Raw genomic sequence first — 24,607 nt, forward strand, 5'->3', positions numbered from 1 at the left:
TTTGCTTTCATGCAGCCCCTCAGCAAAGAGGATTTTACTGCCTTCTGTTTGATGTTTCTTCTCCGAGGTGCTAATGCAGCCTTCTGTGCTCCTGAGGCTCGTGGCCACTTCAAGTAACCAAATATCTGCAAACCTACTGTTCATGCAGATGGGTTCAAATAACAAGTATAGGAGGAGGAGTTGTAGGGACTGATATAGGAAGTCTGCGTCTTTCTGGCTTCACATAAAGAATATAATCTGCCTCTTAACCACATTATTACAGGGTTGAGAAAAGCAAGTGGCCAGTGTGGCTCTTTATTTCCCCTACCCCTTCAGGTAGGTGCTGCTCTCAACCCTACCTCCCTGTTCTGCTTTAGATCAGTTTTGAGATGGTGGGTAAACATTTCACATTGAATATCTTATTCTTTAGAAAGCTCAGTTTTCTCCCTAGAAAATCCTTTGGTTTATTGCTGTTTTGCTTCTCTCTTTTTTTTTTTTCCCTGCAAAGCCATTGAATCCATACTTTTTTCTCAACTCCGGACTTACCAGATCTCTTAAGTTTTTAGTTTGGCCCATCACCGAAGAGGCTGTGTGGAATGGAGACACACGTGTCACCAATTTGACATTTACACTAGTACTTATAGAAAACTAAGTGATAGCTGTCTTGGCTTACACTAATTGTCCAGAACTTCCTAATGAAAATTAGTGGAGATTTTTTTTTGTGTGTGTAAGTCATCTCAAGTAATCAAATACTGCCTGACTCTGGAAGGATCTTGGCATCTGTCCCCTAAAGTCCATAAAAGTTTTTTTTTTATTATTATTTTTTTTAGCTATCATACCTCGGTTACTTGATGCTATTTAATTATATCATCTTGGTGCGGATGGAACGGTGGCCATCAGTCCAGGAATGGATTGATTTTTTTTATTATTATGTTTTTTTAGCTATCATACCTCGGTTACTTGATGCTATTTAATTATATCATCTTGGTGCGGATGGAACGGTGGCCATCAGTCCAGGAATGGATTGTCATCTCTTACATTGTGACGTTGGCTTTGGAGAAAGTAAGAGAGGTAAGGTCTGATCATACAAACATCTCAATCCTTAAAATGATGCTCTCCCTTAGAGGTAATAATGGCATGGACTTGTGCAGAGGGTTGAGAAGCCATACATGAGAGACATGATTCTCATATCCAGAGTCCCAAAATGCCCATCACTGGAGAGGTTTTCATTTATAATCCATTTGCATACATTAAAACCTCTTATTGGGCAAAAATGCCCTGAGATCAGTAGTCAAAATGAACACTGTCATTCTCTTACGTGTATTTCCAAGGAAAGGCACAGCCATAACCCACGAAGGAAATCTCAGTAGGTTCTATCTTTTTATTATTGATGCAGTCAGTCCTTGATGAGAGCTGCAGGCAGAGATGTGTTTTGGGGAATTAGCTAGGAGTCCTGTCTGACTGATTTCGTTACTTTTGTATGAAGGCAGCATAAAAACGTCTCCTGTGTTCACATGCTGTACTGTGCTTTGCACTTGGCCTGTTCTTCTCTCATTCACAATTCCCACATCTCATACTAACTGTGTTTGGAGATAAATATGGATGCCAAGTCATTAAGCCACATCTCTTGGTTTAAATAGTATTGATTAAAATCTACAAAAAAAAAAAAAAAGGCTTAAGAAAGCCAAAATAGAAACAAAGATGAAAAGGGCGTCCAGAGGAGGGCTACGAAGCTGATCAGAGGGCTGGAGCACCTCTGCTGGCAGGACAGGCTGAGAGAGATAGAAACAAAGATGAAAAGGGGGTCCAGAGGAGGGCTACAAAGCTGATCAGAGGGCTGGAGCACCTCTGCTGGCAGGACAGGCTGAGAGAGTTGGGGTTGTCCAGCCTGGAGAAGAGAAGGCTCTGGGGAGGCCTTGTAGACACAGAGAGACATTTTGCCAAGGCCTGTAGTCACAGGATGAGGGGAAACTGTTTTAAACTGAAACACAGAGAGACGTTTTGCCAAGGCCTGTAGTTACAGGATGAGGGGCAACCATTTTAAACTGAAAGAAGGTGGGTTTGGATTGGACATAAGAAATTTTTTATGATGATGGTAGTGTGACAGTGGCCCAGGTTGCCCAGAGCAGCTGTGTATGCCCTGTCCTGGGAGTGTTCAAGGCCAGGGTGGATAGGGCTTTGAGCAACCTGGTCCAGTGGGAGGTGTCCCTGCCCAGGGCAGGGAGGTTGGAACTGAATGATCCTTATAGGTCCTTTCCAACCCAAGCCATTCTGTTATTCTATGAAAAGGAAATTTTGCTTGCTAGTAACTAAAAATATTGTTGCTTGAGACAAAGACACCTGTTGAATGGGACAAGATTGGTCTTTTGCATGACTTCAAAAATGTAACTTGGAGTTTTTCCTTAATGATTTCTTTGTTTTATTTATTTATTTCAGATTCTGATGTCAGAGCCTGGCAAGCTGAGCCAAAAAGTGAAAGTTTGGCTTCAGGAATACTGGAATATTACTGACCTGGTGGCTATTTCAGTATTTATAATAGGAGCAATTCTTCGCCTACAGAACCAGCCTTACATGGGTTATGGAAGAGTTATTTACTGCGTAGATATCATTTTCTGGTACATTAGGGTACTAGATATCTTTGGTGTGAACAAATATCTGGGACCCTACGTCATGATGATTGGAAAGATGGTTAGTGCCTAAATTTCTGTAAATGATATATTTCAGAACTTCATGGGAAATTAAATTTAGTTCTGATTTTAAAGAGGTTTTCCATCTGACTAGGACTGTGAAAATGTTGTGATGTGTTTCACACACACTCTTGCTAATAATTGCTTGATTCTAAAGATTGTCCCTACACCAGGATCGTCCACAAAACCACCAGTTGTGGACAGGAGAAGATACAGCAATGATTGTATCATCTTTCTGCAATCACAGAAGAGGTCTATGCTGAAAGCACAACATAGTGCACTTGATGCAAAATAGAATAGGGATAACAAAGATTTCAGCTTTTTAAGTCTTCTTAAATATGAATCTAGTATTCCTTTAAATGGCTGGGTTTACTGCATTTTTGTGTATGCTTAATTCCTGAGCACTAGTTCAAGTCAAAGAATAATATCAAGAAAATTATCCTGGGGAATCTGTTTGTTCTCTTGATACTTTCTTGTTGACTTTCATGCCTGCTGGCGAACAGACCTGCTGGTGCTACTGTACTACCTGGTGATGATAAAAGCCTCTGTGTGATCTCTCCCTGCAGATGATTGACATGCTCTACTTTGTGGTCATCATGCTTGTGGTTCTGATGAGTTTTGGAGTAGCCCGCCAAGCTATTCTGCACCCAGATGAGGAGCCTTCTTGGAGACTAGCCCGCAACATCTTCTATATGCCCTACTGGATGATCTATGGAGAGGTGTTCGCAGACCAGATAGACCGTAAGAGTAGAATTCATAGTAAGAGTCTGTTTCCTGTTTCTGAGGCAGATGATCAGTTCCAAATTAATGGTTGTTTTTAATTTGGAAGTAGTGTTTTGTTTTTATAATTATTTTGTTGTTCTTTTCTTGTGGCAAACTCTAGAGACTGAATAATTTTCTGTTCCCCACCTGCATCTCCTGTCTCTTAGTTTATATTCAAATTCAGTTGACACTGAGAGTGATGCAGTCTGCAATACTCTCCTGTCCAAGAGTATAACAGTATTAAGTGTTCCATTTACTTGCAGGGATCAACAGAGATCATTCTGAAATATCTTTTGTACCAATGTTTTACTAATAATCGGTTTAAGAAGCAGAAAAAAATAAATACCTTGCACAGGAGACAAAAATACACATATCCTTTCATTTCTGATTCACAGCACAGGCAATGAGCACATAAATTTTTACTCCCATTGATACATCTGTCTACTTTCCAGAAATGTTTCAATTTCATGAATCACTCATGTTCTTTTTTTATACACCTGTGCAAAAACAAAATTAAAAAAGAAGGCTCTGCTTAATTAGCTTTAGGTGTGGAAATAGCCTTTCTTATATGAAAGCTGCACAATTTTAAAAAACAACAGTGAGTATTTTAGAGGAGATGGAAAGTGTCATGGTACTGCTAGATTGAGTTAATATTTGGAATTTGTACAGTCAAACATGCAGTGGCATCCTCTAGTGTGTATAACACATTATTTTAGATAAAGTACAAACTGTAAGCTGCTATTTCAGCATTGTGTATGTGCCTTTTTAACCTTCTGCATTGGCAAGTTGTAAAGTGGAAGGCTGAAGAAACTGTGAGGTCTAAGTTTAGTCAAAAACCATAAAGATCCATCATCAGGAGAAAACTTTATACCAAATGTTATTAGAGTGTACTTTAATTGCTTAGAAAGGAATAAAATGTCATTAGATGGCTTCTGAACAGTGTACACTGTTGCAAAGACCATATCATCTTCATTTTCCTTATGTGCTTGTCTTACTAATGTAACTATTGGTACAGTGAATTACTCTTGACAAAGATAATGTAAAGACAGTCATTTATTGTCTGATATTGCAGTTTCAGTGCATATGTGAGCCAGGGTAAGCTCAGGATCTCTCAAGTGGCTTAATTCTCCCCTGGGACTGTAACAGGGTATCCCTTACCTTTGTGGCTTATCATGTGCATTCAAATCCCACTTCACTTTGAACAAAGAATGTTTGCCAATGTAGACAATTTGATTTCTTTATAAATCAAAACTGACACCTTACCAAGAATACCGATGTCTTTAGTGTAAGTGGTATCCCAGACTTCTCTCATGTTTCTAGTCATTTCTCTGTTATATACTCAGAATCTTTTGAATTAGAAATCTTTCTTCAGCAGTATGAAAGATTTTGGGGAAAAAAAGAAGTTCAGACTTTCCAGTTAAAGAAGTTCAGTCCAGTTACTTGCTCCACAAACCTTCCCAGGTCAGAAGCTTTGCTGTGTCACTAGCTTAAACATAAGCTAACTTGGAAATGTGTGGCTTTGTTGTTTTTTTTAAGATTGAAGTAAAAATGGCTACGCAAGGAGTTCTACTGGTATAACTAGACTGCATTACGATTCTTCAGTAAACATTTTACGTCTACAAGTCTATGGACTGACTTCTGAAGACTTTTTTGCCGTTAGTAAGAAATTTTCACTCTGATCTTTCCGTGGTTGTCTGTAAACACACCACAAAAGCAACCTCAGAAGTCACTGGGGAGTGGTTGCTGTGGGCAATCTAACCTGACTCTGTCAAGTGCTTATGGGTAGTCTTGGCAAGGCCCGTCAGTACAAACAATTTATGGAAAAAATATTACATTAAATTTTCCATCTAAAAGAAGGTAGTTGAACTTTTGTCAATAACTTCAGTGAGCATAGGATGTCACCTAAAGATTAACATCACGAGTCACAGAATTGCTGAGGCTGGAAGGCACCTTTGGAGATCATCCAGACAAGCTTTCCTGCTCAAAGCAGGGTAAGTTAGAGCAGGTTGCACAGGGACTGTCCAGGTTTTTAATATATTGAAGGATGAAGACTGTGCGCCCTCTCTGGGCAACCTGGTTTAAATGGAATTTGCCATATTTCTGTCTTTGCCCACTGCCTCTTGTCCTTTCACTGGATACCACTGAGGAGAGTCTGGCTGCTTCTTTACTCTTGCCACCATCAGGTATTTGTAACGTTGGTAACATCTCCCTTCACCCTTGTCCTCTCCAGGCTAAATTATCCCAGCTTTCTCAGCCTTGCCCTCATTTGTCAGGTGCTCTAATCACCTTAATAATCTTTGTGACTCTATACTGGAGCCTTTCCAGTATGTCCATGTCTGATTTCTGTGGGGGAGTGCAGATCTAGACACACAACTCCAGATGTGATTTTTACCTCCTTTAACTTTTCCTAACACAGCCCAGGATGCTCTTGTCTAGTTCACTCCATTTAGAAGATATCCATGAGCAAGAAGTTAGTGTCATCTAGTACTCAACAGCAATAAATTCTTAAACAACAGAGAAACCTGACTGAATTTCTTTCATTTTTCTTACAGACACCATTTAGGGGTTGGCAAGCAAGTATCCATACTGGTAGTCAAATGGGCTTTAATGATATTGTATGCTGTAGTAACATCAGTATCATGACTATTAAGGGGAACTATTCAATAGAACTATTCATAGCTATTCAATAGAAACAGCTAAACAGCTGGCAGACTCAAAGCCAGGGTGGTTCTTTAAAAATAAATAAATAAATAACATAAAAAAGGAAATGTTTCCATAATAACTAAAAGAATGATTTTGTGTTGTTTTGAGTTGTTTTGTGTTCGTGGTGACCACCAGTTTTGTTTACTTGCCAGAAATGTCATGTATATTTAAGTGATCATCTGCCAGAAGCATTTTGTGATTTATTATTAATATAATGAAGTAATTCTGCGCCATATGTAACATTTGGGGAAAACAACATGAAAAGGAAATTGCAGAATGCAGTGCATTTTTAACAAAGACATTGTTTCTAAACATATGTCTCTACTGTTCTGACGTTTGATTTGCTTATCTTTTCTTGCTGGAAAAACTATATTATCAATCATGGGGTTTTTGTTGTTTGTTTTTTTCCTATATTATTCTATTGTTTTCTTTCTTTCTCTCCCTGCCTCCTTTTCTATTTCGTTCCTTTGGAATGCTCTTCAGTCTATGCCATGGAAATTAATCGTAAGTCTCTCTGGACAGCTGATTATCTCAGTTAGCTGAATATGTTCATTAATCTTTTTTCTTCACTAGATACTGACATTTTAATTATAGGGCTCATCCAATATTCAGGTGTGAATCTCGTTTTTCTGCTGTAATACTTTCATTTTAAAAAAGAAGCAGAGGAAAAATATTTTAATGCAGATTGCAGATCAGAAGTTTTAATTGAGCTTATGTGGTTGCTATGACTTGTTTCTAGTATGTAGACAGTAAAATAATCCTTTTTTAAATTATGATGCATGAATGTCACTGTATAACTAATTCCCTTTGATTACATAGATACAATGTTAGTGTTTCCTTGGCAGTACTTTCACTGGTCCGTGTGAATATTACTATGATTCACTTGGCTTTTGTGTTGCACTTTTCTTATGATAAACAAGAAAAATATAGGCCTGATGCTTGAAAAGCAAGTACAATATATTTTATTAATCATAGGCTAAATATCTTTCAGTCCACAATGAATAAGATTAGTCTGTTTTCAGATAATTTGAAGTATTTTTCAGGGGAGCGTGAAGCATTAGATTTTTTTCAAAATGCTTAAATTGGTTTGTCTATTTGCATAAAATCTTTTTATGAACTCTTTGTCAGACTTAGTATTTGCTAAAATTTCAGCTTAAGAACCCGTGGCTCATAAACACTTTACCTGCTGCTGAAAGGCTCCAAAAGTTAGGAGCTCCAAAAACCCAGACAGGACCAATGATAGTCCATGGTCCATCTAGGGAGTCCAGTCAGGTCAAAAGGAGGTGGCGTCAGAGACAGAAGAAGGATCCATCCAGGGGACAAACAGAGGTCTGAGGTCCCTGTGGGAGGCAGGGCTGAGACCACAGGTGGGCCATGGCTCAAGCAGGGACAGGTACACGTTGGGGTTAGAGGTAGGGCCTGGGTGAAGGTGGTCAGGATCATTAAGGCCTCTTTCGTACACTCAGGGCTCCAGTAAAGGTTTAATTTATGCTCAGCAATCTGGGACCACTAAGTAAATCTTTTTGTGTCTCTGGCAAGGTATGTACACAAGTTTGGTTTTTTTTAGTTCCACTATTAGTATGTACATATGCATATTAAGATCTTCTCCTGAAAAGAAAATCCATATGAATTTGAAGAGAAGGCCACACTATACAGTAAATTTGGAGCTGGCTCTTTATTCACTATTTTGTATGCTGTAGCTAGCAGCAGATTTTGAAGTAGAAATTATACATACTTGCCACTGGAAATAAACTGAAATTTGTTTAGCTTAGCAGATTTTATGCATGTGTTATCATTAAATAAAGGTGAATAATGTTTTTAAGTATCAGGCAATTTGTGAAAAATACCTTTCCTGGTTTTTTTTCAGCTCCTTGTGGGGACAATCTTTATGATGATGATGGTAAACGCCTCCCTCCATGTATACCAGGGGCCTGGCTCACTCCTGCTATTATGGCTTGTTACCTCTTGGTGGCAAATATCCTGTTGGTGAACCTGCTGATTGCTGTCTTCAAGTATGTATTTATTTTCTTATTGCCGAGATAAAGTGTCTGTGAGAGCCCCTCAACTGATTTTGCAAGGGTTTGGATTCACACTAGGAATCTATGAACATGACTGGCAAATACTTGGAAAGTGTATACATCGGAAAAGAGTGGAGGAAAGGTTGCCTTGAATTTGCCAGCAATTGCAGTAGTGCATATAAGGGAATCTGGCTACTTCCCATTACCATCTGGTGGGTAGTGACAGGCCTCAAGATTGCTCTGGAAAGATCAAAAACAGAGTCCATGAAACCTGCTACGTACATGATGGAAGTCTGTGTAACCACTAGCAATAGAACTGCAGAATGGAAATCTAACATCAAAAGCAGGAGGCATTTCCACTGTCAGTACATCATCTGGCTGCTTTTTCTTTTTTTTCTTGTTTTGCTTTTCATTTAGAAAAAAAACAATTGGGCTTTGCAGAGTTCTTCTATGACCCAGAAAAGGAGTCTATACTGCCATGAACCTAAAAAAAATGAATTGAAATACCTCCTTGCTAGTAAGACTTTCTGAACTTGCCACCTGAGAAAAGCAGGTGCTCCATTTTTGATGCCCATAAACAAGCAGTGTTGAAGGGCTCATTGGCTACCCACAACCACAAAAATATTTCATCCTGTGCCCAGAAATCTACAGCTCACAAAGCCAGTCTTTCATTTGATGTATGTAGCTTAAAAGGTCATGAATTTTAAAGTGCTCTCAAATGCCAGTCACATAGCTCTGGGGAAGAGGAAGAATCTTACAATGGCAGCTATTATTGGCTGAAGGACCAAGAAATCAGCAGTTTGGGAAGTAGGTCGTGCTGTTAACCCCTGCCATCCCAGCGTGGTTGCAAAGGGGTGAGATCTAGCTGGGGAATTCCTGCTATGCAGGACACACAGAAAAAATGCAGATTGTCACTTATCGTTGGTAAATAATCTCATGTGTATGTAGCCAAAAGCAACCGAAAGGTATGTGTTCCCAAGAACTCTGGTTTTGAAGAGATATTTTAACTGGTTTTGTGAATGAATTCTAAAGCACAGAAAGTTAGAGAAGTGGACAGAAAATATAAAAAAGGAAGTGCCAATGTTATCATCATCATCAAAGTGGAGTGAGCTGTCTGAACATACTCTAAAACAGCTTGAAAAGCTTTATCTAAGACAGCACATCAAGTCTGCTTTCTCTTAGTTGGTATTTCATAACCTTGACTATTGTTATCTCTGGATTGAATACTATCACTTATAATCCTCACTGAATTACAAAATAGAACATCTTTATAACACATCTTATTTTGGTGTAGAAATGATGAGACCGTGGCTTCCAGGAACAAATTTCATTGCAAGAATATGCACTGTGTTTTCAAGTCAGAAGTTTGAGTGAATAAAGTTTGGATTTAGGACATTTTGTGAAAACTTGAGAAGTGTTCCTATGTAGGTCAAGCTGATTAGCATATTAAAGGCAAACTATGTGAAACTTCTGGGATTAGCATACAAAATACCTTTCATGGATTTAATACTTTGTGTAATATCAAATACTGGCATGTGTTAAAAGAAATACTTTATAAGCAAGGCCCAAAATACCAATTATGCAATTCATTAATTGTGCAAGTTTCTTTTCTCTAACACCTAAAGGACTTTATACAGTTGGAGCAAATAGTCTAAGAGGAAGACTGTTCTGGGTGGTGCATAAGGGACGCAGAGTGCCTTCTGCTTTGCTACCCTCAAAAGGAGTAACACCTTCTGCTTTGCTAACCTCAAAAGGAGTAGTGAAATCATGAGTTCAGGTTAATCATCAGTTCAGCAAGGTCAGCAGTATCAACAAAGCTGAACCAAACAAGTCATGTGGCTGCATATTGTTATTTAGCTGCTACTTTTATCAACATAGTACTTGCTCAGTAAGTAAATTTAGGGGCCTACTAGAAACTGTACCTATGTTCCCTTTCAGCAATACCTTCTTTGAGGTAAAATCAATATCCAACCAAGTCTGGAAGTTCCAGCGGTACCAGCTGATCATGACATTCCATGATAGACCTGTCCTCCCACCACCAATGATTATCTTCAGCCACATCTACATAATCATCAAGCGAATCTGCTGTCGCTGCAAGAAGGGTGAAGGAGACCAGGATGAGCGTGACAGGGGACTGAGTATGCAAGAAATCTTCTCTAAATTGAGCTCTTTGCACCATGTTAGCAGAAAGCAGCAGCTTTTCCAGTGCTGAACTACTTTGTTCATGTTGATGATCAAGCGTATTTGCAGAAGACAGTATGGCACAAAATTTTATCAAGTTAACAGCTCTTGAGCTCCTTGGGCTCCTGAGAATATGCAATGCTGTGCTGCTAATGAAGACTTCCTGTAATGTGCTTTCCTCAAACAGTGAGATGGCATCTACTTAATCCCGTTTTACCAAGTTCTAGTGAAGTCCATATGTTGGCAAGGGCAAATAAGCAATTGAGAAAAAGGGATCACAGTTTCAAATGTCATCTCTAGTGTCAACTTGTGATTGTGAGCAATCTGTATCCCAGAGTATCCTCACTTTCAATTCACCATGTTAGAGATTTATCTCATTTCACAGTATAACTGAGGATTCTTCTCCTAACATACTCTGTAGTTGTTGATTATTATTTTCATTATATTCCTTGTTTAAATAATCAGATGCTCACAATTATCCCTGTATTTCTATATTTCTCAGGAAACATATTTTGTAAGTAATTCTATTTCTGCACAATATGCTTCTGAGTCAAAAAGAAAAAAAGAGTAAAAAGTAAATTTAACACTCCCTCCAAATACAGAGACAAATTCAAATAAAGAATGAAGTGTTCCCAAAAGCTTATATTTCCCTTGGATTTTTCTTACGTGGTTATAAATTTTTGAAGCTCTTATCCAAAGAATGTCTGGGAAACACAATCTGTTATTTTAGAGTATATGTTGCCTATAACTGACATCCTTTTAAGAACAGCATTCAAATGCAGGAACAGTCAAACTGGCAGAGATTGTCCTAATCTTTATCCTGTAAAATCTAGTCAGTTTATGCAATGCATAGCACTGCTGTTAAAAAGTGCAAAGGTCATTGAGAAAATAGAGCCTCCAGTGGATGGTCATAATGGTCAAAAGCAGATGATGGTCATAATGCATGACGTTGCCTTCAGGGCTGGGGTCATCTTTGGCTAAGCGTTCATTCTCTATTTACAAAATCATTTCACTGAATTTCTAGAGTTGGAAGGGACCATAGAGATCATCTAGTCCAACTCCCCTGCTGAAGCAGGATTGCCTAGAGCTAGAGCATGTTACTCAGGACTGCATCCAGGCGGGTTTTGAAGATCTCCAAAGAAGGGGACTCCACAACCTCCCTGGGCAGCCTGTTCCAGGGCTCCGTCACCCTCACCGTGAAGAAGTTTCTCCTCATATTTGAGTGGAACCTCTTATGTTCCAACTTGTGCCCGTTGCCCCTCGTCCTCTCAGTGGGAACCACTGCAAAGAGTCTGGCTCCCTCCTCCTTCAACCCTCCCTTGAGATACTTGTAGGCGTTGATAAGGTCATTTAGTGCTGGGCTAGAACCTGCAGTTTCCATATGTCCAACGTAATCTGCTAAATTGGGTTTAAATTGACTGCCAGAATTTCAGGAAAAGGGAACTCATATTTTGTTCTCCCATTTTGCACAGAGTTATTTCTGAATGATGAAGAGCTAAAGAAACTGTATGAGTTTGAAGAGCAGTGTGTAGAAGAATACTTCCAGGAAAAAGAGGACGAGCAGCAATCATCTAATGATGAACGCATCAGAGTTACCTCTGAAAGGTACCTATTATAAGAAAAAAACACATCACTTACTTGGAACAATATTTGATTTTTTTGTGTCTTCATTATAACCAAAGTTGAGTTAAAGTACAAAAGATTTAGATCTTGAAGAAAACCACCACCAATTCAGAAGCTGATCTGAATCCTGAGTAAATATCTGTGCACGTGCATATCTCACAAGAGCAAGCTCTTTGGTGTTCCTACTGTTATGTCACCAAGGCTGCTACTTTGGGTAGCTTTGGTGCAAGAACATTTTTGCTCATGGTGAATTTTTCCCTCTCACCCATATAAAGATCACAGATATGCTTTTTATCCCTTTGAGCAAATTACTACTTGTTGAGTTTCCGACAGCTCATCCAACCATGAGAGGCATGTTGGAGCTTAATGACAAAAGCACTGAGGGTTCTTCCCTTGGACCTGTGCTTTGCGCCAAGGTCCAGCACTCACAACGGCTGAATTTTAATCTCTCTCGGAAGTTTTGAACAAGGCATTGAGATTTTCAGTATGAACTTCCCCATTTAAAAGACAGGGAATATTTACATGTAAATCATTAAGCTGTTCTAAGGACTGGGTAATGTTTGCATGTTGCTGTGTAAGCACAGCAATAATGGCAGCAGCGCTTTTTTACCAGGTCACTTGACAGGCTTTGATGGGGTCTTTTGTCACTTCCTTGAAATGATGGGAAAAGCCTCTCTGTAACAAAAATGATACGCAGTTTAAACACCCTTTCACCTTAATATACCTTATGGTATTTTTATGATGAACTGCTCCATACATACAAATATATATATATCTCTATCTTCTTTTTAACATTTCTTATGAAGTAGCCGTAAATTCTTTAACAGATAAATATCTTTCTCTTGAAAGGAGGCCCTGAACATCTTGTGTTATTATATCTGAAATCTGAAAATAGAGAAGTAAATGAAATCTGCTACCTGTATTCGAGTAGTTTCTGTCGCATTATTAATCCATGGCAATTTGTCAAAATCCTAGGTATTGTGGCAGAGAATAAAGCAGGGCTGGTAAGCCTCACTGATTCACTATGGTCTATGGCCACAAAGCAGATTTGCTTATTTCTCATGGCTTCTTGCTCCAGATGCTTTGTCATCTTTTGTGTGTGTGAGCAAAAGAATGTTAATTTGATTTCCACAGTTCATTTACTAGTGTATGATCTCTAAGTCACATTCTAATGCATTACTTTTATATGCATTCTTCTGGTACCATCACTTCCATTATGATATAAATGATAAAAGAAAATGAGAAAAAGCATTATTTTAATTGAACTAGACAATAGTTCCACTCCCTTTAGCTGATCATAGCTGAAAGGTATCTCAAGAGCTAAAGTAATCCCACATGCAGCAGCATATGTTCTCTCTCATACAGCTACAAAACCTGTTTTACAACATGCCTTGATGCTATTTTAAGTCAGCCTGTGAGCATGCCATTAGAAAGTATTTTTCATACAACTGATTGATGCTTCACAGTGAACAAGAACAACTGAATGTGAAGTGGGTGGCACACTCAGAAGCATTAACAGTAGGCCGACTCTAAGGGCTGCAACTCTTGTACTCTCCTGGCATGTAAATAAGGGCAAAGTTCAAATGGCCCTCTCATACGGTATACAGAAAGCATAGATTACAAGAAAATGCACGTGCTTTTGATGCTACATGTAGGAAAAAGATAATAATGTGTGAATATAGCACTAAATTCTGCCTTACGAAGATAACAGTAGCTGGGTGCCTGTAGTGGGTTGCTGCACAATTCCACAGCTTCTGTTCTCTGCTTCCTCTTTTATACCCAACAGAGTTGAAAATATGTCTATGAGGCTAGAAGAGGTGAATGAAAGAGAACATTTTATGAAAGCTTCTCTTCAAACAGTCGACCTTCGACTCTCTCAGTTGGAAGAACTATCTGGTCGGATGGTGAATGCTCTTGAGAAGCTGGCAGGTATTGACAAATCTGAGCTGACATACACACGTTCACGGGCTTCGTCCGAGTGTGATGCTGCGTATCTCCTACGGCAAAGCAGCGTTAACAGCTCTGATGGCTACAGTATGTACAGATACCATGTTGGTGGCGATGAGTTAATGTACGATGACAGTACAACTCCTATGTCACCAGCCATGGGATTGCGTAAAAAAGCCCATTCTGTTGGTACCAAAGAAGATGGAGCAGACCCAAGGATGCTGGTTCCTGAACATCACACCGGTCTCCACTATACCTCTAGTGCTAATGCAGTCGCCACATCAGATTACAGTAAATCTACATTAGAAATTGCACAGAATGCTTCCAGACCCTATTCTGGTTCAGGTGGTTTGGGGGATGAAAAGCTGGGGATTTTCAAGAGTGATGGAATGATTCCTCGAAGTATAAACCAGATGGATGCTGTTACAAACAAACAGTCAGTACCAAGAGCAGATTTTCAGAACACTCAGTTAAAAGTAGAACGTACCAAGCTAGAAGCAACCATCTCTTACCCCTTGGATAAATCTAAAGCGATGCGCTATTTTCCTCCTGAAACATTCAGTGCTTGTCAAACCACTATGACAAAGTCAAGGAGCTTTATATTTGCACAGGGTGGGAAGCTGGTTGGAGGAGTTAACAACTGGACCACAGAGTATAGTACCATCATGGACCAGGTGGGCCCTTCTACAATCGAACAATGGGCCACAGAGTGGAAATATGAAGTTGAGCAGCAGCTTTCTCAAGAACGTCCTCCAGAATACCCTGGTTTTACGTCTGAGGCAGAAAGGCAAGCAGAGCAGAAACAGTTACAGATGGACACAGATGACAGTGATGTTGGTGAAGCAGGTATGAGTGCCTCTTACACCCCTATGCCTGCCACTGTCAAGGCTGAGAAAGAGAATTTACTATCAGTAAAGCCAGAAAGGACTTCTGGGTTCCCATCAGTACGGTCAAAGAGTTTGCACAGCCATTCTCGGAAAGCCAAGTCTGTAAAGGACAAGTTAAATAGACCAGGACATGCCAGCAGCGTAACTAATTTGGTGGTAGCATTTGGCAGTGCCACAGAGGAACAGAAAGCTAGGCAAGAAAATGCATCCACAGAAACTGAATGTTGAAATGGCTCATGGCCCCTGTTTTATCGACAGTCAAGAAAGTAGCATGACTAATTGAACAAAGTATGTATTTTTAATTTAATTTCTAAAGAAGGATTTTGCATATACTTATTTATTTTCATTTTAAACTTAATAAATATATATTCTGTTCTTAAATATATGCTTACTGGGTCAGGTGAAAGGCAGATGCTCTCTCAGGGGCAGATAAAAAATAGGCACAGTCCACAGATGCCAACAGTATAGAACTTTCTTTGTTCCATTTCAGCCTCCTCATAAGCTCATCTACTGACAAGCTCTTTATAAAAGCTCTCGAAAGAAGGACAATATTACCATGCAATAATTTATAATTATTTTTTTTTTTTAATCAGAAGACTTCTTAAACAGAATAAATTTTTAACCAGCCTTAGTTTTTATCCTTACTTATGCAGCTGGTTTCTCTGTGACCATTGTGTTTTTCAAATCAAAACAAAATTGTTGGAGGCAAAGAAAAATTATGCAGTCCCCTTTTTCACTACTGATTTCATGGATGCTTCTTAGCTTCTCCTTCAGACAAGCACAATGGAGCAGTCTTCACTAAAATAGGCCTGAGTAGGAAAATACAGTGTTTGGAGAAACCTGACCCAGAAGGCCATGTTCTTGACCTGTTCTTGAACTTTAGTGACATAATCTTGCTTTCAGGATCATACTGTCCTCACCCCAAAGCATGCTGGCAGCCTTAAACTGTTGAAAAAACAGTGATTTTTTTTTTTCAAAGTGTTTAGGGAAATTCTAAGTATATGAAGTATATGGAAATTTTAATAAGAAGAATCCAAGATCTGCATTAGTGTTTTGTGTTGCAGTAGAAGTCCATGTGGAGTAAGAATCTGGCTTTTCTTAAATGCCTGCAAGGGAAAACAAAACAAAACAGGAACAGTGTTCTGATGGGCTGCGATCAAAATGTAGCTAATCTGTTTGAAGCAAATTACTGTGGCAAATTCATGTTTCATTTTGCAATTTCATTATGCCAACACATGAGGAACAAGGAACATTTTCTAGGAGTCAGTCTATACAAAAAACAGATTTCCCAGATGAGAACAGAAATTCCATATGTTTTCTTGAGTAAATTTCAAAAACAAATGTCAAAGGAAAAAAGTCTCTACAGAGAAAGGAGTTTCCCAACACGCTTATCTCAGCAGTGGCATTCCAAGTACTAGCTTTTGATAGTTTTCTTCATAATAGTATAATGTTATTTGCCTCATTCTTCTCTGTTACCCTTCAGGATTTTTTTTCACAAATATTCAGTGCCTTTCTTTGCAGGGAAGGCATACCATAGAACCATAGAATCATTTTGGTTGGAAAAGACCTTTAAGATCATTGAGTCCAACCATTAACCCAGCACTGCCAAGTTACCGCTAGCCCATGTCCCTCAGCATCGTATCTGCCCGTCTTTTAAATACCTCCAGGGGTGGTGATTCCACCACTTCCCTGGGCAGCCTGGTCCAATGCGTGACAACCCTTTCGATGAAGAAATTTTTACTAATACCCAATCTAAACCTTCTCTGGCACAACTTGAGGCTGTTTCCTCAAGTTAGTCAAGCAGGACTTGCCTTTGATAAACCCATGCTGACTTGGCCTGATCGCCTGGTTGTCCTTTATGTGCTACATGGTGGCACTCAAGATGGTCTGCTCAGTAACCATCCCAGCCACCAAAGTCAGACTGCAGTTCTCTGAGTTCTCCTTCTGGCCCTTCTTGCAGATGGGTGTCACGTTTGCTAACCTCCAGTCAACTGGGACCTCCCCAGTTAGCCAGGACTGCCAATAAATGATGGAAAGTGGCTTGGTGAGCACGTCTGCCAGCTCCCTCGGTACCTTGGGGTGGATCCCATCTGGTCCCAGAGACTTGTGTGCACTGAAATGGTGTAGTAGGTCGCTCACTAGTTCCCCTTGAATTATGGGGGCTTCATTCTGCTCCCCAACATTCTGCTCCCCATTGAACAGACAAGAAAGATTAAGAGTTAAAGTCATGTTACTTGTTCACAGAATACTGGTCAAAAGTTTACACTTAACTCGTTAACCATCAGAACTTATTCATAAACTGTTTTGAAAAGACAGAATTTCTTTTTTCCCCCCTCAGCTCCACTGAGCTCAGTCAGTGTGTAGGTCTCACTATCCCCCTTGGTAATGCTGCTTACAGCATTTTGAAATGCAGGGATTGGTGGAAGACTACAGATGCATTGATGGCATCAGCTTCTTACAGTTTGTATTATAGTTTCATACTCCGTCCATACTTATATCTTGAAGTACCGTTACCAGACGGAATGATCCTGGTAACTGCACAGCCATTCCTGAAGTACAGGCATCGCTCACTAGGGGGTTTTGCAGGCTTGGTCTTATTAGCAGTTTTACTGCTTTCACTGTTGGCAGAACAGTGTTGACATTTTGCTTTTCATGTGGGCTTTTTTTTTATTCAACTTTAGGGAACTTGACATTTTGTAAAACCAGAATGACATTTGAAATTGTTTCACTTCCATGTTTACTACTGTGTTACCATTCTATGCAACTATATAGCCATTTTGTACCTGTGGTTAAAATAGCCTCCAGTTTGCCAATGCCTTTTTATTGTTTGCCTGGACACTCGCCAGAAATGGATTCATTAACAAACACAAAGGGATGCAGCTTTTCAGCACTTTGCTAAACAAGCAGTATGCATTGTGGAAGGAAATACAGTCTGTTGCATACCTCTTGTTACGTTGTCTTTATAAAACCTGTGTTCAATCATGCTCTGTTTGACCAGTTATTTTTGTAGCATTTACATTACAAACATATCCCATAGCATGTAGATTTCAAACAAAAACATTTTACCTTTGTATTTATTTACTTCCTTTGTGAGAAAATATTTATAAAGAAACTTATGAAAAAGATGTGAAATGAATCTGATATAACAAATTTTTCATTATAATGATATCAAAACACTTCACTTATCTATTTCTTCTTATGCAGTGCGTGGGCTGAACATTTTCTAAGCAAAGTTTCTTTTTTGATCTTTGCCAGTAATTTTCCATAAAGTTCTCTATACAGTGATGACTTTATAAGGCTCAGAGCTTTTCTGTGCTCTTGCATAGCATGAACTGAAATTATAACCCCTCTGCCATTAAGTGTGAAGTAGCTGCACTGACTTTAGCGGAGTTATTTTAGCCATACAGCCATTTAAATAAGATTTAATATGGCTCTGTATGTCCACAGAAGACCAATAGTAGATTTGGGACACACTAAACGGAATAACAATCAACGCATTTGCATGTTTGCCTACATGCTTTCTTGAATACTGGCTGAAAGGATGCAAGCACAGAATTCGCGTTTCTGAAGCGGCATGTTTGATACTGAAGATGTGTCCTTCCTCCTGCTAAGTCTGTGCTGACTCCACAGCAGTGTCACTCTGAATTCCACTTACCATTCTTTATTATGTGCTTGACATCTACTGAACCAGGTCGGCCCTAAAGGAAGCGTATTCTAAGGCTGTGTCTGCGCAGAGATGTTATACTAAGGTAATTTAAGTTTGTTCATCTTACAGTATCTTGCAATGGAGACATCTCCCTCTCCCTCAAGGCAAATGTTTTAAACACGGTGACTCAATTGTAATATCCACATAAGTGGGTTCTTAGCTACACCAGCTGATTCCATTAATTACCCCTTTTAACATTGCATCATTCTGGGACTAGCTTGACTTTGCTTTTGCATGCCTCTCCTTAATATACTTTTTCCATTTTAGATGCTGGATTTTGATACCCAAGAAAGTCCATTTTCCATATTATTTAGTAATGAATTAAAGTAGCCATTGAAACCTTCCAACTATGGTTTCTCCATACTGCCTCTTTGGATGCTTTCTTGGGTTCTGGGCCTGACCATCACCTTTGTCAAAATGTACACCTGTCCTTCTAAATAAAAATTAAAAGAACACAAGTATCTTGTTAGAAAACAGTAACATGAGGAGGGTGCATGACCAAGGATGTCAACAGGATTGTATCATTAGATCTGAGAGACCCACGGGATTGTGCCCTGGGTGTTCTGGGAAGTTAATCCACTGACACAAAGCCAGTTTGCTGCCGAGCACTCGCTATGGAGGAGGTGAGTTTTCAGAGTCGCAGCAGCACTTGGACATGTTGCTGGGTCCCACCACGTAGTGCCATTGCCAGCGTACTGCTTCTGCACAGCTCTCCTGTCTGATTGAACTAGTGTTATGTTCAACTCAAAAGTTTGTTATGAGCAAGAAGGAGACACACCTTGTATGTAAAGTCAGGATTTTATTGTTAGTGTAACAAATTTTAACAGTCTAATATATGAATTATTATTAGTCTAGATCTAATGACAAGAGAGGAGAGACAAGAAGAGAGGAGAGAAAAGAATACTACTATACTACTACAGGGGAAAAAAGCAATAAGGTAAAATTGATCTCTGCACACTTCCTACTATCTACCCCTTTTTTGATGTTATGCTCACATTTGCACTGATCCTCTGGGTCTAACGCTCAGTGGCTGCAGTGGGGGTAGTGAGGAAATATTGCCATCTGTCAGCATCCCAGGTCCTTCACTAGGATAAGCATGATGTTGATATTGTTGATTTATTTTTCCTTATTTTTTGCTTGATTATGGGCACTTTTGTGTTTGCTACCAACTTTACATTTTGTTTTTCTTCATTGGCCTTCAAATCCTACGATTACAACTGAATTTTCTAGTCATTAGAAACATTGCTTTCACAGCTAAAAAACCAAAGGGACAGCTTGAGGCAGGTTAAGGCAAGTTCAGACAAAGGAGTCCTGACAAGCCCAGTCCTGAGGCCTTACAAAGTCAGCATAAAGCCTGTGGCCTGTTGCTAGCCATGACAATACTGTATTTACTGGGCTATGATGCTACATTAGCCCTAGAGGTGTTTTCCTCTCACTACAGGCACTGCAGATAAATGCTCTACTTTGTACAGTGGTCACCTGAGCTGAATATATCAGCCTGATTCTGGATTTTGATCCCTTGTTGGGGATCCACCATCAGATAGAAGGGCAAAATAGATAGGACCTGGTTGGTAGGGCCACTTAATGCACATTTTAACTAATGCCAGGGTGCAGGGGGGTTGGGGTAGTCAAAAAATAGCACACAGCAGGCTGACAAACCACAAGCCTTGGGAGGAGTGAGGCACGAATTACAGATTTCCTTAAAATATCAATATTCTTTTGCTTTTTTCAACTTTTAGCCTTATCTGCAGAAACAAAATTTGATATGGCAAAGTGGTGCTTTATGGTTGATGCCCAATATCTTTACAATGGATGTCAGGTATGTCTTGATAATAGACTTTAAATTATTCTTTACAGTTGTTCAGCCAAAATATTTAAGTGCCTGTAACCACCTTTCACTTTTGGTGTTAAAGTTGGTCTCTACAACATTAAAAGCCCTATGAAACAGCAGCACTTCATCCTGCATGATTCTAGATACAAGCATCTCCTTTTTCTTGCACTAATTGGACTGCTGTACTCAGCAAGCCATTATCTGAGCAGACCAACAGCCTTCAAAAATAGCTGTGGAAAAAGACTGGATTCTAGTTTAGGAGCACTGGTAATGTGATAGTCACTATCACAAGGCCTGTGTAACACAGCCCAAGCCAAGCTGGAATATTGTACCAGTGAATGGCTCCAAATAACTCAAAGCAAGTAATACCTGCATAATGATTAACAAGAACAGTACCTTCATGTAACATAGCGAAGTTCAACATTATTAAATCTCCACACTGAGAATATTACCTCCACTTGGCAGGTGTGCCTTGAAAAGGGGGCTTTTTCCTGAGATACCTCAAGAAACTAAAGCTTTTGCATAGTTTTTCTATCTTTCATATATCTTTGACCAAGACTATCAAAGTTGCTGTTCTATGTAAATAATCACATTTTAAATAGTCTTCTGCTGGATCTTCGTCAAGGACATTCAGGAAAGAGATTTTTTTCCAACTGCTTAATAAATCTAAGGCATAAATATTTTTCTTTTATAAGAAGCAGTACAGACCTTTAGGGCTGACTTCATCACAAGTCCCCAGCAGAAGTCCCACACTCTGAGTGCAGGCTGTGGCAGTTTGGGTATGCAAACTCTTGAGTCCACGAGTAGGGAGGTGTCCAGGTGAAGTAATCAACCATAACACATTCAGTGGCAAATAGACCAGACTTTGATCAGGGAATCCCTGACTTTGCAGACTTGCCACATACATGCTTTTAGCTCTGGGCACATTGCTCAGCTCTGAAATGAGACAACATGTATGTCATTGTGTCTTGGAGTTCAAACCAAAGTTGAACCATTCTTCAAAAAGCTATGAAAATACATAAATTGCCATAGAAATACAGGCCTGGAAGAGGTCATCTACACTGAGGCAATGTCAATATTGTCAGTGGCAGGTAGTGGTTTAGCCTGTTCTTGAACATGCCTAATGAAAGCTGGTCTCTAATCTGCTGAGAGATCAAAAGGAACCATTAAAATAATCTGTTGTGATTTAACCCCAGCCCTCATGTGTTGCACAATTTTGCTTCCCCAACCACAGAGCTGTCTTGTGAGGTTGTACCAGAACTTTTAGGAAGATACTGAATCTGAAGTGCAGGAAATGCAGCAGATTATGCATCATAGCCGTAGCTAAGCAGATAATTATCTCACTGTCACAAACAATTTGCACTGTGTGTAAAAACAGGCCCCCAGAAACTGCCACAGCTTGTGGGGTGCAATACCACCAGGAGAGAGGCCAAGCTGGTTCTGGGCAGGCCACAACAGTGGCAAGTATGAGGCTGGTCAGTCTAGCACACAGGAGATACCACTGAATAACCGGATGTTGAGGCAATGAAAATAACTGCACTGAGTAAAAATGGTATCTTTTAAAATAATGAGAATAGAACAAGTTGTCTGCAGTCTTTCCAGTTGAGCTGGCTTTGTTGCATAGCTAACTTCCCACCGTTCTTTCAAGACTGTTCTCATAGAACAAAGGCATTCTGTGAAATCTCTGGTTTAGCAGAACTGCTTGAAAAGAGTGAGCAAGCGAGGGACTCTGGGATGGCTGCAGATGGGCAGGCAGTTGGGTGCACTGCCAAATTGGACTGGGCATCCAGAGGATTTCCATGCCTGTCCTGCCTGCCCTACCCTAGACCACCTACCCAGCCTGCCCAGCCCTGCCTGACTTGCCCGTCCTGCCCTGCCTGCTTGTATCTCGCTGCAAGTTGTGACAGAATTAACTCGCTCCTCAAAAATACTCCCTTATGTGAAATCAGCTTTCTCCTCCCACTGGTATAAAACTCTTCCAGTGGCAACTTGGGACCAGTTCCAACAACAGTCCTCAAAAATCTTGTGATCTTATGTTTATGGAGAGCTTAGTTTTGATTTTGTTTATTCCCTTTCAGAACAGCACTGCAATTTAAATGTGTGGGTGCAGTCCTTAATGGAAATTTGTGTTATCCTGTGCTCATTCCCCCAAGAGCAAGATTGCATTTGCAGCCACTCCCCAGAAGGCTCTGTGCTGATGCAGAAATACTCTTGTAATTCTGATGTAGTATAAATAATTGACATTTTTAATAGCTCTGGCAAATTTGTTACATGTAAATTCAAGCCTAGCTGATTTGGGCAGTTTCTGCCTTCCTCGCCCCCTTGTTTTCTCTTCCCCCTTTTCTGATTTTAATTTCCTTTCAACAATGTTCTGAATATGAACAAAAAACTTTAAAGAAGAATAGAGATGAGGGCATGTCCTGCAGTATTTCTCCTTTATCAAACATCCAAGGGATTTAGCTTATGAAAGGGGTAAGTCAGCAGCAGGCGAGGAGCTGTGGCTTGCTCTCACAGCACTGTCGGGCACTCAGCAATACACCACCAGCAGCTCCTGCAGCACAGTGCACTCTAAAATGGACAGGGGCTGAGCCTGAGACCATGCCAGGCTGAATAATGCCACTTAGACAATGATGGTTGCAGCATAAATTAAAAATCTTCTCTCTGAAAATACAGGATAAAGTGAAGGAAACTGTCTGCCAACAGCAAATAAGATGGGACCCTTGTGCAAGGAGGTTCACTTGTTTTTAAAAAACCTACATGATGAGATTATTTTTACTTTTTCCACCCGCAAGTCCAAGAGTAGTGCACAGTTATGGAGGTCCTCGCTGGTGTTCTCCCCCGTGCTGCTGAAGAGCTCTAAAGGTATGCACACATACTTCTTTCTTCAGCCTAGGCAAGGTGCCAGTGGGTTGTTTCCCTTCTCACTGTTCAAAAGAACCTCCCTGCTGGCATCAGTGGGGCTTCTTGTCTAAGTCAGGGAGTCCAGGTTGTGCCCTAAAGTCTGTTCTTTCATTGAACATCCACCCTCTGACTTCACCAAAACATCCCAGGGTCTATAATGTGATGTAATGTGCTTCTTTTTAACGGTAGGAAGGGAAGACCTTGACCTGATGCTGGGTGCTATGTGTGTTGTTTTGTGCCTCAAAAATGCCTCAGTTTTTCTGGAGTCTCCTGGTTCTTTACTGTGATGTAGCAGGTCTTTACTGATGTTGTCTTGCATATGAGCTGTTACAGAAAAATGGTGGTGTGCTGACCAAACCCACACTTTTTAAAAAGGCGAGGCTACAGTGCCCAGCTACCAGCAGTTAGTTTGACAGGTCCAGGCCTCTAACTCTTGTCCCTAAACCATGGTCCTTGCAGTGAATTATGCTTGGCTGGAACCCCTCCTGTGGTGCTCCAGCTGTGGGGGGAGTCCCAGCAGGAACCAGCAGCCCTTCCCACCCTGGCCAGCACATCAGACCTGGTGCCAAACTCTGGAGAGGCCTGGCTGTTTTTACCCAGTTCCTTTGTGCTTGGACCACCAGCAGGAGAACCCAGGCTCTCCCCTGGCCTTCCGTCTCACAGCTGATGGACCCATGTGGTCCCATGCTGGGGCTCTCAATTAAACCCCATTTCCATCCAAACTTGCTTCTTGTTAGGAGGTCTTTCCGCCACAGAGAGCAAGGGCATCACAGTCAGTGCTCACATCAGCACCTGCAACATGCACCTTTAAGGGTGCCAGGGGCCACTAAACAAATGCGAGTAGCTGCTCAGTTTCCTGCTTATCCAAAGAGTGCTGGAATTTGGCAGTTTAGGTGGGCAAGGGTGTTACTTCCATGTCCTAGAGAAGCTCGAGTGAGCAATCCCGAGTGTGCCTGTAAAGCTAAAGGAAGGGGATGGACGGGAAGGTGGGCTCTGCAGCAGGAGGGTGAGTGTGCGCAGCAGCCGGGGGGCTGCACCCATCCATCACCCCAGACCCCCGTGCAAAGGGGGACGGGGAGGACCGGGCGGCGGTGGCCGATTCGCGCCGGAGCTGGGTTTGTGCCGCTGGGGCCGCAGTAACAACCTGCCCCTGCGGGGGCTTCGGAGGCCCCCACCTGGGTGCGCGCCCCCGCGCCGACGGGCCCTCTCTTTGTGGCCGCTTTTCTCCCTGCTCGCCCGTGCCCGGGTGTCTCCCGGGGCTGGGCTGAGGCTCGGTAACTGGGCGAGGAAGGGTGTCCCGTCGGGACAGACGGGCCGCGGCCGCTTGGGCCTTGCGCGCCGCCGTAGAGCGACCCGCTCCGCCCGCCCCCGGCATGGCCGCC

At 40.9% G+C, this 24,607-nt stretch overlaps 1 protein-coding gene across 1 annotated transcript in view; it reads left to right on the forward strand.

The window, feature by feature from the left end:
* The window catches only part of TRPM1 (transient receptor potential cation channel, subfamily M, member 1), an 81,951-nt gene extending 66,933 nt beyond the window's left edge, over nucleotides 1–15,018 (forward strand). The window contains exons 22-28 of the mRNA XM_014944296.1: nucleotides 922–1,050; nucleotides 2,416–2,667; nucleotides 3,233–3,425; nucleotides 7,999–8,143; nucleotides 10,088–10,287; nucleotides 11,803–11,935; nucleotides 13,740–15,018. Coding sequence (XP_014799782.1) covers nucleotides 922–1,050; nucleotides 2,416–2,667; nucleotides 3,233–3,425; nucleotides 7,999–8,143; nucleotides 10,088–10,287; nucleotides 11,803–11,935; nucleotides 13,740–15,015 — 2,328 coding nt within the window. The 3' untranslated portion in view covers nucleotides 15,016–15,018. The remainder of the gene's footprint in view (nucleotides 1–921; nucleotides 1,051–2,415; nucleotides 2,668–3,232; nucleotides 3,426–7,998; nucleotides 8,144–10,087; nucleotides 10,288–11,802; nucleotides 11,936–13,739) is intronic.
* Nucleotides 15,019–24,607: the final 9,589 nt, after the last annotated feature.

The sequence above is a fragment of the Calidris pugnax genome, unplaced genomic scaffold (assembly GCF_001431845.1).
Source record: "Calidris pugnax isolate Ruff unplaced genomic scaffold, ASM143184v1 scaffold70, whole genome shotgun sequence".
Lineage (NCBI taxonomy): Eukaryota > Metazoa > Chordata > Aves > Charadriiformes > Scolopacidae > Calidris > Calidris pugnax.